The sequence below is a fragment of the Platichthys flesus genome, chromosome 2, assembly GCF_949316205.1.
Source record: "Platichthys flesus chromosome 2, fPlaFle2.1, whole genome shotgun sequence".
NCBI lineage: Eukaryota > Metazoa > Chordata > Actinopteri > Pleuronectiformes > Pleuronectidae > Platichthys > Platichthys flesus.
In genome coordinates, this window is record NC_084946.1 from 10,495,199 (window position 1) to 10,512,620 (window position 17,422).

A 17,422-nucleotide genomic window follows, 5' to 3' on the forward strand; every position below is an offset into this window, starting at 1 on the left:
TACTTTTCACTTTTACTCCATTACATACATCGGCAAATATCTGTGCTTTTTACTCCAGGGAATTAATCAGCATCATTCCATATTATTGATTTATTGCCAGTTACCTGGTTGCATCTTCTCCAGCGTCAGGACCCGTTGCTTTTCTATGTTTTATATGACAGAGATCTGGGCAATTATGTTGGACAATTTCACTCTTTTCTTGCATTTTATTGAACAAACAATAGATCAATACATGAAAAGAACATTAAGTTATACATGTACATGATTACATTAGTTTTTAAATTTTTTAAAGAAATCCATGATGAGGGGTGAATAAATTGATCCTGCAACTCTTAGAGCAGGTAATAACAAATGCGATTAAACGGACTGGAACAGGAACAAGTGATTCCAGAGCGGAGATATGAGGAAGATAGTTTTCCCAATAATGAAAGAGGAAATAATGAGATGGTCAAAGGTGCAGAATATAACAAAGTGATTATCCACATTTGACATGTTGTTCACACCAAGCTAAGGAAGACTGACAAAGACTTGTCATTTTAGGAAATGTTTCTCCTCTTTGATGTAGAGAAAGCATAGAGTGGTCCTAATCACGTGACAATATAACTAACATTCATTTGTACTTCCCTTGAAAATCCTGTCCCTGTAATTATCTATGGAAATATATTCAGAAAATCCGCCTGCTGGCTTTAAAGAGAGCTCTTTGCCCAGATGTCAGACTTCATCCCATGAGTTGGACATAGGCCTTTTCTGTCAGCTGCCATTTGCCTGATAATAGTCTCAGAGCTTGGATGTCAGTCTCTCACATAACTCAAAGTCCTTGACCGCCAGGGCAGTGTCTCGTGCTAAAGCCGAGGGTAGAACCAGAGAGCAGTCGCTGTCAAAATACTTCCCAGTTATCCCCTCGGTCTCCTCCGCCACTGCGCAGTAGAGTGAGCTGACTGCACCCTCTTCTGGAGACTGGGAGGGAGACAAGGGTGGTGGAGACGAAACTTGAGATAACGGTCAGAAGAAACTTGCAGTTTAATATCTCTGAAATCTGTGCTGGTGGAAAAAACAGTTGTAGACCACATCAGACAGTCACATCGGAGCAGGAGGACCTGAGACTGAAAGTCAGAGAAAATACACTCCTGGATGGATCCCAAATGTGAAAGTGAATACACAAACACACACACACACAAACACACACACACACACACACACACACGCACACACACACACACGCACGCACGCACGCACGCACGCACGCACGCACGCACGCACGCACACACGTTAGCCCAACCTTAAGGACCAACTAAAGGTTAATTTTTCCAACCCATGGTCCCTGTGTGCCTTGTCCCTCGTAACGCTCGTTTGGAGCACAACCTTTTTACCTCAACTTAACCTGAACATTTAATGGAACATGTTTTCACCTTAGAATTGAATTACATCATTTTCATCCCTATAATGTGACAGTGTAAACAGGTATACAGCTCTGGCAAAAAAATTAAGAGACCACTACAAATATTTCTTAAATCAGGATCTCTACGTGTATGGCAGCGATTCAGACCTGATTCCACTTAATGAGGTACTGGTTAGGTGATCACCTGAACCAAATATTATTCAATGAAGAAAAGTATAAAAACCAGTGCTGTGGTCATCACCATCCTCCTGCAATAGGAGCATCTGGATGGCAGAAACAGTGCTAATAGTACCTCAAAAGTAAATGGAATGAACAAAATGTTACTATTGACCATGCCAAAAGAGTGAAAAAGAAAAGTTTTGATTGAGTAAGAGAAGGGTTCCATTCTGGTTTTACTGGCAGAGGGATACAGTGAGTGTTTGATTCAAAGTGAAACTGTAGCGGCTCAGAGGACCCCAGCTGAGTAGGTGGTCCAGATTTGCGGTCACACCCTTTACTTAGAGCTGTTTACTTGAGACCGGATCACGTAAACCAAATACCCATCATGGCTTCACTTTGCATACAGGCTGATCCCCACTATCTTTAACAGTGACTGCTGCCTGCACTTCCTTCGAAATTCAGTTTCATTATGCGGTCCTTGGGAAACATGTGGGAACACTTCAACTCCAGTTGTCCCGTGTTTTCTAGTGCGGGAGCTAGGTAGCACATTGAACTCTGCCGGCCAAAGCTTATCATGGTAACAGTGTCACCTTCCTGCAGATGATTACCCACAATCTGGTTGGAGCACAACACACATGCACACTGATCTGAATCAGCAAACTATTTTTACACATTCATTTCCGAGCGTATATCATTTCAATTGCAGGGGGATTTTTGGTCAACATGTTTTAAATGAAGTGTGTCATGAAATACTGAATTCCCCTGTTTGTCATGGAGTGTCACAGCAGCAGCAGGATTCACATGAGGGATGGTGCAGCAGGCGAACACAGGACGTGACAAATTAGCTCTGCAGCGTGATTATGTGCTTTCTCAGATCTTTGTTGGTGTGTAGCACGGCTTTTTCACCCAAAGTGATTCTTTTTTTGTGTTTTTGCATATGTCTTGTGTTAGAAGTGTCATAAATCCCCCCCACTGACTCGTGGCCGATCCCGCGGTTGGTCTGCTGTATTCTCTCATTGGGGGCCAGTTGGAGAAAATCTGCAGAATCTCCAGAGAGCAGCTACTGACACCCACAAATCACATTAAGGGATCATGTGGACGGAGACAACACTCACCTTGAAAAAAAAAAATCCAATGATGTTGAACACGAAGCGGATCCTGAACGGATAGCTTCTCAATACCTCGGTCATCACAATACCAGGGTGGACGGAGTTTGCAGTGACACCTAAATGCACAGAGACACACAAAGACATAAAGACTCACATTATCAAGCACCGAGGGAAACAGAGTGATGAAGAGGGGATGAGAGAAACGTCTCTGAATGCAGCGTTTTCAGAGGTTGATAGATTTAGGTATTTTCATGACTCAGAGGGGGAAAATCTATTTCAGCTGCAGTGTTTTGCTAAAAGATGGAAGCCCTGAGCGGCCTCACATGTGGCCTCCATTAAAGTTCTAAAGACCAGAAAAGCACTTTTCCCTTTGTTGTAATTTGTCTGAAAACATGTGCTGTGTATCTGTTTGTGGAAACATGTTGAGCAGATACTGTGGGTTGTGAGCGGAGCACAGAGACACAAACTTTTGTTGTGACTGTGAACTGGGATACTGTTGTTTTTTTTTCTCTCAAACAAGACACGCAAAGTCTTATTTCCTAAACTTAACTAAACTTTAAGGACTGTACATTTGAATCTAAATGGACATTTTAATTTACAGAAATAAAAAACGAAGCATGAGCTATATTAATATAAGTAATATTGTTACATCATTTTAGTAACTGGATTTTAGCACCTACCTGTCCCCTCTAACCTGTGGGCGAGTTCATTGGTACAGATGATGTTGTGCAGCTTCGTGTGGTTGTAGACGTTGTCCATGTGATACGTGAGGTTGTCGCCATGAAAATGAGAGAAGTCCACTTGACCTTTCTTATGGTTGACTGAGCTGAGGGTGACGATACGCGCCGGAGCCGAGCGCTTCATCAGATCTGGGATGTAATGGAGAAACGCACATGAGAGAAAATAAAAGTCAAAACCTTTAATGCTGAAACATACAGAGTCCAATTCATTTCCAGTTCCAAAGAGTCTTCTCACCCAGCAGCAGGTTGGTGAGAAGGAACGGCCCCAGGTGGTTGGTGGCAAAAGACATTTCAAAACCTTCCTTGGTCATCTGCCTGGGTAAACCTGTTTGTTGATGGAGGAAAAAAAATCCCTTTTAGGAAACAGTATGCTGGTGGAATACGAGCAGAGGCCACTTTTCAATCGATTATTTTTAGTGTTGAATTAGTGTGTGGCGGATCGGCAATCACTGACCGTAATTGACCGTGTTGTCTACTTTCACAATGCAGCCAAGAAATAAATGATAACATTTTTGCATGTGTCACCTGATACGGCAGCATTGTTGACAAGGATGTGCAGAGCGTTCTCCTCCTCCACAATCCTTTGAGCAAACGCCCTGACAGAGTCCAGAGAAGACAGGTCCACCAGACGTAGGTGGACGTCAGAGTTTCCAGTTTTCTCCCGGATTTCGTTCAGTGCTCCCATCCCCCGGGCTTCACTACGACAGGCGAGGATGACGCGGGCTCCACGTCGTGCAAAGTCCATGGCAATGAACTTCCCGATCCCTAAGAGAGAGGAACAGAGAAAACAAATCAACCTCAAGCAACCTGTCTCTCTCTCTCTCTCGACAAAATCCCCTATAGGCTGCTTAAGTAGTGTTAGCCTAAGTTAGCACATATTTACTAAATATGAACAAACTCTCTTCGTAAACAATCTAAGGTGAGATCTGGCACAGCTCTCAGCAAAGAGTCTGTTCAAACACAACACAGCCTATAATGTTTTAAACATATATTATACTTGGGGCATTTTCTTGAAAATCATGTCAAGATTCATAATAATTAGAAAATAGTCTAAAATGGCTTTTCAAAACACAGAGACAAAAATTCATGATTCACGCTCTGCTTCATTGAATAAGGTTACACTTTCGGAGGCAGACTTTTTTGTGCTGCTCACAGGGAAGTGAGAGAGTGACAGCCAGAACATTACACCCCAGGAACACAGGGCCCAGGCTGCACAGAAGACCCCTTCCCAACCCACCCACTCATCGGACATCCAGGATGACAGGAATAAGAGCAGGGATCCACAAAGGTTTGTTTGGTTGTGGGATTTTCATTAGCCTAGAGATATTTGTTTAGTTAATGTATACAGGGTTAGTCAGATGGCCACACACTGGCAGGCATGACAGTTTTCAAAGTAACAATGGTGGAGAAAGCCTAGAATACATACATAAACGTTTGAAAAATTCGTTACATCTAAAAGTTTCCACCGCAGGGAGTTACCTTTTTATTCTATTTTACCGCTTCGGATCTACACTGATCACAGACATGGCCTCTCCGGAATTCGGTTGAAGGAAATCTGTCATAGCAACAGAGAACTTAAATCCCTGATGACATAGTCATAATTGTTCCATTTGGCCTCGAAACAATTTCAACCAGGAGAGGAAGGAGCCAAATGTATCAAGAGAAAGAACAGCTTCCGACCGGTGTTCATATTGCAAACCAACCTTTGTCTTGCGCAACGTGCTCTGAGCATTAAAGTGTGACAATACTGTAAGACTTTTGTCTCGTACCTTAGAATTAGACAAATGTTAATGAGACGGACATTAAAATAGGCAAAACACAATATGTTGACACAATTTATTGTGTCAACATATTGTGTTTTGCCTAAGTCACAATGATTGTGACAAGCTCCTCCAAGAATGACCAATCCAGAGTAAACATGCAGGTGAGAATTTAAGGAAAAAATCTGCAAAATTCATGGAGAAACTGGCTGATGATACCCTCACCCATATGGTACGAGGCGTCACTGAGTGGATGACGTATAAAAAGGATGTGAATCATGTGCGGCGGCCTTGGTAGTCACCAGCTGTGAACCCAACTGAAAACATATGGGAGAGTTTAGACTGACATGCTCTCCATATGAAAAGTTGTCAGTTTGCTCAATTGAACAAAATGTTTTTGTTGGTTCAAAACCAAAAATATTGTGACACTTAAATAAAGTTTTAAAAAAAGTCACTTTTGAGAATGTCTTTTATTCCAGACAACTGAAAATGTATATGGTTCAGAAAGTATTTTAATTGTATTGCACAAACTAAATTTACACACAAAGGTAACCTTAAAAACTACTTTCTATTAAAGCAACAAATCAGGTTGTAATGGTTCAATATTTTATTTTTAGGTAAAGCAAATAATTGAGTTGGAAAATTGCAATATTTTAAGTTAAATTCCCTTAAATCTAAGTTGCATATATGCAAATTTCTGATTTGAATTATCTGAGATTATTAAGTACAACTGACTTAAGGCAATTGGGTTTGTCTAACCTGTTTATTTGATTTGATTCAACTTAATTGAATTGGGTGTTACCAATTGAAGTAATTTAATTAAGTTGGACCAACTGATTTCTTTTTACAGTGCATCGCCATAATGGAAACACCACATAAGGGAATACCTCGTGGAAGAATGCAAAGTTCCCACTGCGCTGTTCTGGTGGCGCTGTGGCCCGGCAGCATCTTAATAAGATGTTGGTCTTTACTCGAGTTTGTCCCCAGTCTGAATTGAGGAATCTGAGCAGAAGGTTCGCACGGGTCCAAGCTTTCTAATCACATGACAATAATAACATAACTTGTGTCTTAATCCTTCTGGCCCATGCATTTATTGTTTGCCTTTGCTGTTTCTGGGCTCCTCTACTTTCACTAACTTTATTGCTTTTCTTTTTCAAATCAACAGATAAACACACTGAGCTGCATTTGTATATAATGGTGCTATAATAAACTTGAATAAGTAAATGATTAAATCGGACAAGGTTCAAGGGCTCAATGAGACCAAAATGTTAATTTGAGAGGTCAGAGTGATCTCTCGTCCTGTTTAGTCTATGTAGGATTAAAGAATGTTGGCTTCTGAATGACAGAGTGGCAAATGAGCAGGCAGTGTCTGTGATCAGTGTAGACCTGAAGGAATGAAATAAATATGAATTTAGGAGGAAAATATTGCTCTACACGGCTTAATTAATAGATGACAATATACTATTGAGTATGTAATTAAAATCTGTGTCTTAGAAAATGACTACATCAGCTTTTCCTGATTTTTTCCGTCAAATCTGTCTGTAATTTACCTAAAGTACTATTCACACAGTAGCTGGATGGAAAAGACAACTTGATTCCACTTCATCTACCACTTCAGTCACAATGGGAAGCGCTGTCAGATACAACCAACCTGTATTGGCTCCGGTCACTATAGCCGTCTTCCCATTGAGGCGCACGGTGCAGGCCAGCGGATCCCAGCGTCCTCTCCGCTGAAGGCGCACGACCAGCGCCAGCACCGCGGTGGACAGAGCCCACAGCGGGTGACAGAGGATATCGAGCAAAATCATTTGGTTGCCTGAGCTGAGAGAGTCTGAGAAACCGAGAGAGCAGGAGGGAGCAGGTCATGAAGAGCCTCCTTCCAAAGGAGGTGTGACTCCAAAGTTTTTAAGCGCCTCCCGGTCGGGGAGCTGTGGTTCCAGCGGTTCCAGACGGAGGGGAGCGCGTCACTGAGAGTCAAAGGTCAGTCGAACGGTAGTCATACTCTACAAGGGGAAATACGGTTCATACACAACTTTGGGTACTATGTATGTGTTTTTTCGTAATGGAATTGATGGTGTCCTGTTCTTTCTGCTTTCTTATGAAGTACAAACTGCAGGGTGCTTCCAAGTTGATTACTCATCCTAAGTGTAAAACAATATACAATATTTATTTTAACACATCATTTCTTTTCAGTTCTAACTTTCTTCATTTGTCTTCTTGTCTGTCTGTAAGTTATAGAATTGTCGATATATTGTCTGCTGTGCTTCTTTCTGTGTAAAGCCTAAACATGATGCTATTGAAACTGCGTAAACACTTCCTATATCAATATGTTGTTAAACTGTAATTGAAGGACAGTCCTATTGGTTTTATGTTGTAAACTGTCTAAATTTGTTTAAATAAACATTATCATGAGTACAAATTTACTTTGACATTGACAAACAACGCCGGTGATCCTCCTTCCCAGATTCAACTGTTGTTTGCTGAGGAATTACGTAATTAATCTTGATATTTTCTAAAACCTGGGTCCATTTCACTTTTTCTGCACCACAAAGTTCTGTGATGAGACAAAGTGTTTTTACATTAATAATCGTTTGCAGGTGGAATCAGATTGTACTTTCCCAAGAAGCTGACCTGCGAGAGGACTTAGTACTCACTTCTAAATCAGCCTCCCCAGGACCTTCTAAATTGAGGGGGAAGACACACAGCTAGGGGCTGGGTCAGAAGCTAAATGCTAATGTTAGTATGCTAATATGATGATGTTAAGCTGGGTTGGCAAACATTTACTGAAAAGGCCAATTATTTAAGGAAAGGGATGGGAATTCCATGTGTTTGCATTGGACTTGAATTTATATTTCGCTGTTGTGATGCAAGATAAAAAAATAATTGTTGTTTTAACAATTTGAAAAACATGCAGAAAAACATGAAAATATGCACACAAAAAATGATCTCCATTGACTCAACAGTTGTTTTGATTTTTAGGTAAATTGCACAACCTGCTGGTGGAACCACAGGATGAAGTGAGGGAAGAACCAGAATCAGGGAAAACCTGCAGTAAAAAACGCTGTCTCTCTTTGTATGAACATTCAAAGAGACGCAGCAGAAATGCTGCAAGTCTCCCTGAAAAACCTTGAATATGTGATATGTGATATCGGGAGACTCTGTCAACATATCAACTCACTGGTCACACATGTATGACCAGTCCCTTTAGTCCCAGAATCACACAACCACAAATTGTAACTTTCCAAATTTGCTTTAAAACCGACTCAGCTTTTCTTATCACTAACTTTATATCAGTAACTTATTTTACTTTAGTTGTACACATCAGAACGTCCTTTACACAAAGTGTTAAAATTTTTCTTTTCAAGATAAGGTTTGTTTATCCATCAAGTGACATTGACAGGTCACTTTCCAAGAGTTGAGGTCTGCAAAATCAATCGCTGTTTACTTTGTGAACTTGTTAGCAAATGAAAAGAGCCACGCTTCACGTGGATACGAATTTTTGTGTTTGACGGCGAGCTCATGATAGGGGAGACCATTATGTTTTCAAGACCCTCCCATCCCCCCCTTGCCATGAAGGAGAAGTTGGTGCTGGTCCTGTGGAAAGTATGTTTTTTCACAAAAATATGTTTTTTGCATGTAAAAGTAAATTTTCTTGTTTGAACTTAATCAACTGTTGTGTCAAAACAAATTGATTCAGGTAGAAAAACTTATCATACATGTTGGTGATCTTCCAACATATAAAACCATGTGATTGATGCTAGCTGAAGATTAGCCTGAATTGCTAAGAGATGTTGTTTTTCTAAAACGGTGGTTGTGGGGTAAAGTGGGACAAATGCTGTGGGGTCAAGTGAGACAGTATCTCACTTGACCCCACAATGAAGCACAAGTTAAGTTTAGTCTTAAACATATTCTAGTGTTATATTACATTATATATGTTTTATTTTTAATGTCATAAACATTGTAGAAAAGCCATCATGGCAAGAAACTATACACCAGGAAAACAACCTGGGGCCAAACACCCCTCGCAGAGATGGAGAGTGCAGCCACTGAGGTCATGCAAGGAAAGAAGTCATTAAGAAAAGCTGGAAGGGATAGAAATTTTGATAAGACAACCCTCAAAAGATTCATAAAGAAAAAAGAGAAAGGGAAAGTAAAATCAGTAGCCTGGGGTGCAGAAGCTGAGGTAAAGAGAATATTCACAGATGAGATGGAGGAGGAGCCAAACACTTGAAGCAACTAGCTGACCAGTTCCATGGCCTTGCTCCAGTTAAGTGCCGTGAACTGGCATTTGAATACGCAGAGAAAAACAATATCCCTGTCCCTGCCAATTGGACAGAGAAACAATGTGCAGGTAAGCTAGGGTCTGCAAGAGATCACATGAATCATAAGAATAATAAATGTGCTTAATTGACCAATCCCTATGATTCTGTTACTAGTCCGATATTACTGGTTGTCAATCTAGCTGACGGGATTACAACATGTGTTGCTATGGTAGTTTTAAAGTGGAAAAAGTTATTGGACCCGTAGCTGGGGTAAAGTGAGACACAAGACCACTTTTTTTTTAAACAATCATATTTTCACTGCCCTTTGTCCTGAAGACATTCTGATAATTTCCATTTCTAGAAAACACCCTGAATTAATGGGAAATGTGTAAATTTTACTGATATTTCAGTTTAGCTCGCCTAGAGGGGAGTAAATGTAAAAAATGTCCCACATTACCCGCTCTCCCCCTACTTTCTGTTCTTTTGAAAGTTTGCCTCAATCAACCAGGTTTTTAAAATGAATGTTTAATCCCAGTGTTAATACAGTAAACATGTTGTAGAATGTAAATTGAACATTAAGTATACACACACACACATAAATATTAAACAGAATGTTAAATGCACAGGTTGTCTACACAGCAACATACATTTCTTTGCACACTGGTATATGCAATGCATTGTAAAGAATAACATTCATGTATGTGTATTAGTCATTGCCTCCATTAACCTTCACATGTTGCCCATATGCATTCACTGAAAAAATCACTAAAACGGACATAACCTCAGCTTGCCTTGAAGTGAGCATTACATTTGGTAGGAAAACACTTAAATTAGATATTACGTCTCATCCTTCTGCTGTTAAAGTTGGGAGCAAATATTTCTGTTTTGCACAGATGTAGGATTTTAAAACCTTTTCCCTTATTGGCCAAGGATCCTCAGATCATGCAAAGCCATTGGAGGATGTGTGTGACTGTGTGTGTGTTTCAGCATATCTAGGGGTGGGGGGTTGGTCCGAGCTATAAACTGTGGACAAATCTCAATGGGCCTGTGTGACGGAGTGAGAGAGAGAGAGAGGGGGAGGGAGAGAGACTTACACAAAGGGAAAGTGAGAGGAGGAGCAAAGTTAGGGGAGAGGGGCTAAACAGAAACACACTGCTGTTTGTGGACTACTGCCTGACATGGGAGGTCTGTGGAACATCTGAGAGGAGGTCTGAACTTGAGCTCTATTTTACTACTAAACCTCCAGGGGCAAAAGCAGAGAAGACAGAGGAAATGAAGGACTTGTCAGGAGAAGTCGGGGTCTCTCAGCGGAAAGGAGATCAACTAACCCGACCCAAAGTTTGGCTAAAGAACAAACTTGTTCGAGTGGGACTTGCTGAATGTCTTTGCACGTATGTCATGATGGTAAGAGTCAATTATAAAAGATGTGTCCAGCCATGCATACTTTGACAGCCTCTGTTGTAAGGATATGTGACTTTAAACGTTTCTCTGTCTGATTACAATTTCCATTTTAATTGTCAAGCTCTTACTTCTCTTAAGAACACACTGTGGCACCATCTATTACTAATGTCATGCTCTTGACCCCGATGCCACGCTCCAGGCGTCCAAACACATGGCACGTTTCGATGTCGCATGACAGGGGGGTTGTATGTGGGGATTGGTGGATTCAAGTGGGTGAACCAGGAAATCTAGGGTTACCAGAGGAATGGTCAGGCAGCAGGCCACATGGAGCGGGTTGCAAAAGTCACATGCTATCTGTCAGCTGTTACAAAAACCCCTATACTTAGAAGGAAGGAAGAACTGCACACTGACACACAAACAGTTAACACACGATAGTTCGATAAGCAAATGCGCACATGCACTGTCACACTCTGTTTCTTATAAAGACTCATGTATATGCTGTGTTTGCAAATTGGAAACCAGACTTGTTTATAACGCAGATCTGCACGAGTCTTTTAAGAGGAACTTCACTTTTCCTGTTTCCTGTCTGCAGCTCGTCAGTTTCAGCCGTTCAGTCTTACACTTAAATTAAATCAAATTCTTCAGGTTGGCTTCTTTAATGCAGCATCATGGTAACATTTCTCTAGACTAAAACACTCACTAGCACTGAATTAATTGGCACAACTGTTTGCTGATTGTCCAAATATCTGCTTGCCAGTTTTGTATGTCCTGCTTGCTGGAGTGTATCTTCTTCATTAGTCTTTCTGTGAGCATGTCCCTCTCTGTGATCATCATCTGTGACCCCGGCCTTGTTTATTGTCGGCTCTCAGGCGTTCGGCCTGGGGTCTGTGGCCCAGGTAGTGACAGGACAGGGAGCGTTCGGAGAGTACCTCAGCATCAACCTGGGTTTTGCACTGGGTGTCACTATGGGGGCGCATGTCGGAGGGAAAGTCTCAGGTAAGGGTGGCGCACAAACTCACGCAGAACTTACCTCACAAATATTATTGCAGCCGTTGTGCAGCTCATTTCCTGTGTTTCTCGTCTATTAGGGGCTCACATGAACGCTGCGGTGTCGATCACAATGTGCACGTATGGTCGCCTTGCATGGAGGATGTTGCCTGTGTATGTTTTTGCACAGCTGCTGGGATCATTTCTGGCAGCAGTGACAATTTATGGCGTCTATTATGGTGAGGGACAGCATCATGTTCACACACACTGAGACCCTGAACCCTGCAGTGCTATAAAATCTTATCAATTACTGGTAAATGATTGCTGTATTATCTGTCGTCATATTTGTCTTATCGATATTGTCTCCCCATGCAGATGCTATATTTGAGTATTGTGGAGGAAACCTGACAGTGACTGGTGAAAGGGCCACCGCTGGGATCTTTGCCACCTATCCAGCACCATACCTCTCGGTGATGTCTGGATTCATGGACCAGGTTCAAATCACCAACACTCTGCCTGCAACCTCTTCACCGTTATATTATTGTAAACTCATCTATCGTGACTTTATAAACATATATATATATATGTTATGTTTGTCTTCCAGGTGTTTGGCACGGCCATGCTGCTGCTGTGCCTGATGGCTCTGTCCGACCAGAGGAACAAGCCGGCCCCAGCAGGTGGCGAGCCGGCCGCGGTGGGACTCCTGGTGCTGCTCATCGGCATTTCTCTGGGCAGCAACAGCGGCTACGCCATCAACCCCAACAGAGACATCGCACCCAGGGTCTTCAGTGCCATAGCAGGCTGGGGAACTGATGTGTTCAGGTGCACAGGGGCGGTGTTAGGGGAGGGTTTGCTGTTGCTGCATTTCACCTCAAGTTGGGGTCACTTGACAACAAATCCTCTTTGTTAATAATTACACAACCTGTGCTGCGTTTCGACAGACACTACAAGGTTATCGCTGATTGTTTATTAACCGAACTAAAGGGATAAAAAGCGTATATACTTACTAAATGTGTTTCTATCTTCCCCTCTCTGTCTTTATCTATAGGGCTGGAAATGGTTGGTGGTGGGTGCCGCTAGTCGCTCCCCCCATTGGAGGGGTGCTGGGTGCAGGGATCTACAAGGCTTTGGTGGAATTGCACCACCCACACGTGGAGGAACTGGGTGAGGGGTTGCTGGAGGAGTCAAAGGAGGACTCTGTTCATAAATTCAAAATTGAAAATGCAATTGTGTAAGAAACTCAGCTATGTTGTAGCATAGCTGTGTGGATATCTGTAAATAGGAGAAATGTTCCATGATTATTGGAATTTTATGAAAAGAGACCAAAAATGAAATGGTTTGTCAAAACACGGCATTACATTTATCTTAACCAGATAATGTAAACAATCTACAGTAGTACATGGAACACACTATATGAAAGTATGAAACATGACACTGATATCAACTATAGTTTTCTCCTAAGAAACTACATTTCATGCAGGAAAGAAGAAACAAAAACTCATTCACTAGCTCATATTTAATGCATATATTATTGAGGTTACAGCAGCATATATAACCTTGGTATCATCCATTCCAGCAAATCAGCAGGAGACCACTTACATGAGCTTGGGAATTACAGTGTATGTGAAGAAAAACACACAAGCCCCAATACATTGCACATCAAGTTAAATGAAATAGGAACGGTAGGTTCCAACGCAACATATGTTCTTACTTTGCAACAATCCAGCACTCAAGGCAAATGTGTGTATCATTTAATGAGAGGCTCACATCTAACCCCCAAATTTGATGTGCTGCAAAATATGAAATAATATTTTCAATTTCAGTGATATCATCCATGTTAAGATCGACAGGCCTAAACTCAAACATATTTTTTAATTTAAGTTTACATGATTATCACACAGTATGAGTGAGGCACTGCAGAGATACAGTGGAAAAAGTCCAAGATGACTAATGTTTTGTTTGATAGTTTGCTGCCACACATTAATTGTGTAATTGTGTAACGAGTCCACAGACTGGGGATTGTGGGACAATGTCTGCAGGCAAAAATCACTTTTACCGTCCAACTGAAAACAACAGTATTATTTTCAGTCTTGCTCTCAATTTCAGATTCACAGAGATTTTGTTGAGCAATTATTTTCAAACTTCTTTCATAAATTTATATATATTATATATATGTTATTGCTGTATATGACATTCAATTAAAATATTTACAACATCAAACCAAATCGAAGGGATAAATAAGTATAGTTATAAAGTAACATAATGCCCTTATTGAGTATTATTTGCCCTATAGTAGTTATAGCAGTGGTACAATTTGTTGCTACCTGTCAGTATTACTATGCCAGCAGCACATGATCAAACTTCTTGACTTGGCTGATGAGTTGTTTAGGCCAGCAGGTGTAACCAGTGAGCACTGAGTTAAATGAGAGTGCAGATAATATATCTGTTGCTTTGGTTGTCTCATTGGAGACAAGCCTCATTTCTTCATCACTATCATAGAGCAATGAAAGCTCAAAAAACAACTACACTTGAATTCTTGGGATTTTTCAAGTCTATTTAGACGTAAGGCAGGTATTTTTGAATCACCTACACATAAATAAGGTTAGAATAACTGTTTACATGCCGCACTGCCTCCAACAGCTGGTACCACTTCAGCCATGTGTAGAGGCAGGAGAACCCTGGTTCGTCTGTCCAGACGTTCTGCAGTCCAGGACGAAGGAATCACTGACTGCTTTTTTAAGCCATGTTGACTGTACACACAGGATTACAATGTTTTCCTCGATTGGGAACATTCTCACCGCTTTGTCCCACTTAGTCTCCCTGTGCTCCCCTGGCTCTTGGCAGCGTTGCCTGAGCTGCACTGTGATGGTGGTTTCTTCTTGGGTGCCGGCGCCTTGGCTTTGCCTTTGAAGGCCTTGGTCGGATCCAGTTTGTTGAGATAAGAATCTCCCGCAGCATCAGCAACGCTGTGCTCACTGCTGAAGGTCAGCGGCTGGTACAGTGAGGCCCACTGCTGCAAAGGGGAACAGCACATAGACAGGGTGTCACTTATCTAGTCATGTGGAGAAAATAATAGCTTAGCTTATAAAATAACCATAGGAACTGGAGGTAACAATAGGAACACAAGAGACACATTGCAGAGGTTACACTACCTACGTTACCCTATTTTGTGTAGTTTACAATCTCAGGAACTTTTGGGATTCAATGCATATAGGACATGAATAGACTTGAATAATCTGATGTGAGGAAGAGATGAAGAGATTAACTCTTATGTAATCATGTGAAAAAGTTAGATCAGTCAATGTTGTTATATTATTATTATAATATACATTATATTATACTGGAAAGGGAAAAACTGAATAAAATGTATTTTATACACCTGCACTGACTCCAAGTGTTATTAATGATACTGAAATGCCTACAACACAATGAAGAACATTCTGAATACATAGGTTTGGGTAAATTATGAAAGCCTAGAAAATCTAAAAAAGGGAAAATTGAAGGTTTATATAGTCGCACAAACCTATAATATATCATTCCTTTTGGACAGATGAATACGACGATATTAAAAGGTAATCAAAGAATGTTAATGGTGCATCCATCAGTGATGTGACATAAATAAAGAGGGAGTGGTTTAGGCTATGTGATATTCTGAAGGCTAATATGAAAGGTGGGTGGAATGACAATCACTGAAAAGTTAGATATATTAAGACATATTGTTGTGACCGTGTTGGGTGCAACAGATCACGATACTGAGCAGTGACCTGGATAAAGACCCAGAGGCACCGACAAGACCGAGGGGGATCTTCCTACAACTACGGCAATTAAGAGGCTGCTGTGACTAAATTTTCACATGAGAAAAATAAAGTCTTAATAAATCTTCTCTGTACATTGGCAAGTTGTGATAATAATGATGGTGAATTCATTCACATTAAGATTGTGATTGTTAACTCATGTGTGTTTCCTCCCTGTGAAGTCAGGCAATCTATCTGTTCATGAGTTCCACAACCGATCTAGACCACTCCTGAAATTTGATCACATCTAAGAGGAAATTCTACGAAACTGTAAATTGGTGAATGCCAGAGACTTTTTCTTCATTTCATTTGACTGGTTCATGCAGAGGGCTGATGGTCTTTTAAGATGGATTTGGGCCTTTTGCTACCTTGGCCTGCGGGCTGGGGCCATACGGAGTGAAGGTATACTGCCACTCAGGCAGGCCCAGGTGGGTTATCATCAGTCGGTAGTAAGAGGTGAAAGTTGCGGTGAGAAAATGCCAACACAGTGAGCAATCAAGGAACCAGATTTCACTCTGCTGGGCTACTACACCTGGAAAACACACAGAAAAACATCTATCAAGCACAACTATTTAACATGAGGAAATATATTTTTGTCGAGAGGGAAAGATGCATTAAAAAAATGACCTGCGGTGCAGTTTTTGTAGACCAAGCACACCTTGCCATTCCCGCCACAGGAATCCAGCTCAAAGATGCGGCTCCGGGAATCAAAATGGGGCACAGCAGACGCCCGCTCCGACCCTGGCGGGCAGCATTAATGAATCTTACATAACTATTTACTCTCCAATCAAAATTCCATTTATTAGCCTGCATTCTGCACAAGTGGGCACATGTAAACAGACTTAATCGAAGGTGACACGCTGTAATTGTCGTGTTAAGCCCACATCAGCATTCTGACAGGTGAGCTTTACCAAGTTTAGCGTCGCTTTCCTCCCAGTCCAGGTCTGCCAGGGAGGGGGCGTTGGGAAGGGAGAAGAGGGACACTGGTTGGAGGAGTGGGCACAGCCGGGCCACGCTGTTGACCATCATGCATCCTAAGGGAACACACTCATCTGGAACACACACACACACACGAAGATATAGAGCGATTTAGGGATAAATAATTTGAATTGTGAGATAGAATATGAAAAAAATGAAAAGAATAATGAAATCCCCTACTGTCTAGTTTAACACTCCAGGTCAGAGTGAACCCGTCAGTTGTCAGGTAGAAATCTCTCAGGTCTTCTGGCAAAATACAGGTGTTTTTCTAAAAGGGGGGAGACAGAGAGCACAATGTTCAACCGATGTTTAACCAGGTTCACACCGGACCACGAACAGTGAAATCTGGGATGTCCCTTCGTTTGTCACCTGTTCCCAGGACAACAGGCTCCTCTTCTCTGCAGGCTCCCTCTCGGCGAACCGCACGTCCACGACCCCCGGCAGGTTCTCTAACACAACACGGACAGAGCAGTGAGATCATGAGTGCACATCACATGCACCTCAACACACACCGACGTGTTAGCTAGCTCATGTGGACGCAGGGGATACACACCGAGGATTCGAGTGATGCCGAGCGTCAGTCTCTCGGCGACACCTTTAAACGCCAGGTTTGCTTTTCCCTCTTCCATTAGGAGAACAGTGTGAGAATATCCGCTCTGGGTCGGTCGACTCGCTGCTGCTCCATCAGCTGACAACACTTTACTGTCACCTTCCCCAAACAGGAGCCGCCACGCCCTCATGGTGCCTATCATTGGCTTATCCTGATGTACTTCCCCCCTTTTAACCAATCATCAGCCTCGTTGTAGTAACAGCCAATCAGAGACAGCATGGGG

At 41.8% G+C, this 17,422-nt stretch overlaps 3 protein-coding genes across 4 annotated transcripts; 1 reads left to right on the forward strand and 2 right to left on the reverse strand.

Moving 5' to 3' along the window:
• Positions 1–192: 192 nt before the first annotated feature.
• Positions 193–7,061, reverse strand: zgc:64106 (uncharacterized protein LOC393348 homolog). Its single transcript, XM_062397986.1, has 6 exons — positions 6,819–7,061; positions 3,933–4,172; positions 3,643–3,732; positions 3,348–3,536; positions 2,674–2,783; positions 193–957 (listed from the first exon to the last, which is right to left on the reverse strand). The coding sequence occupies exons 1-6, from the start codon at positions 6,973–6,975 to the stop codon at positions 778–780; spliced, it is 966 nt and encodes a 321-aa protein (XP_062253970.1). The 5' UTR covers positions 6,976–7,061; the 3' UTR covers positions 193–777.
• A 3,471-nt stretch (positions 7,062–10,532) lies between these two features.
• Positions 10,533–15,198, forward strand: aqp7 (aquaporin 7). Of its 2 annotated transcripts, XR_009922119.1 has the most exons (7): positions 10,533–10,833; positions 11,700–11,826; positions 11,919–12,056; positions 12,193–12,311; positions 12,422–12,639; positions 12,866–13,353; positions 13,422–15,198. XR_009922119.1 is itself a non-coding variant. In XM_062397997.1 (6 exons), exons 1-6 carry the CDS (start codon positions 10,702–10,704, stop codon positions 13,050–13,052), a joined length of 921 nt encoding a protein of 306 aa, XP_062253981.1. In that variant the 5' UTR covers positions 10,533–10,701; the 3' UTR covers positions 13,053–15,198. The 2 variants fall into 2 exon arrangements, 1 of the variants encoding a protein (XP_062253981.1); XM_062397997.1 differs by having other exon boundaries at positions 12,866–15,198.
• Positions 13,316–17,344, reverse strand: tpgs2 (tubulin polyglutamylase complex subunit 2). Its single transcript, XM_062398011.1, has 6 exons — positions 17,143–17,344; positions 16,959–17,038; positions 16,770–16,857; positions 16,523–16,663; positions 16,239–16,352; positions 13,316–16,143 (listed from the first exon to the last, which is right to left on the reverse strand). Exons 1-6 carry the CDS (start codon positions 17,339–17,341, stop codon positions 15,953–15,955), a joined length of 813 nt encoding a protein of 270 aa, XP_062253995.1. The 5' UTR covers positions 17,342–17,344; the 3' UTR covers positions 13,316–15,952.
• Positions 17,345–17,422: the final 78 nt, after the last annotated feature.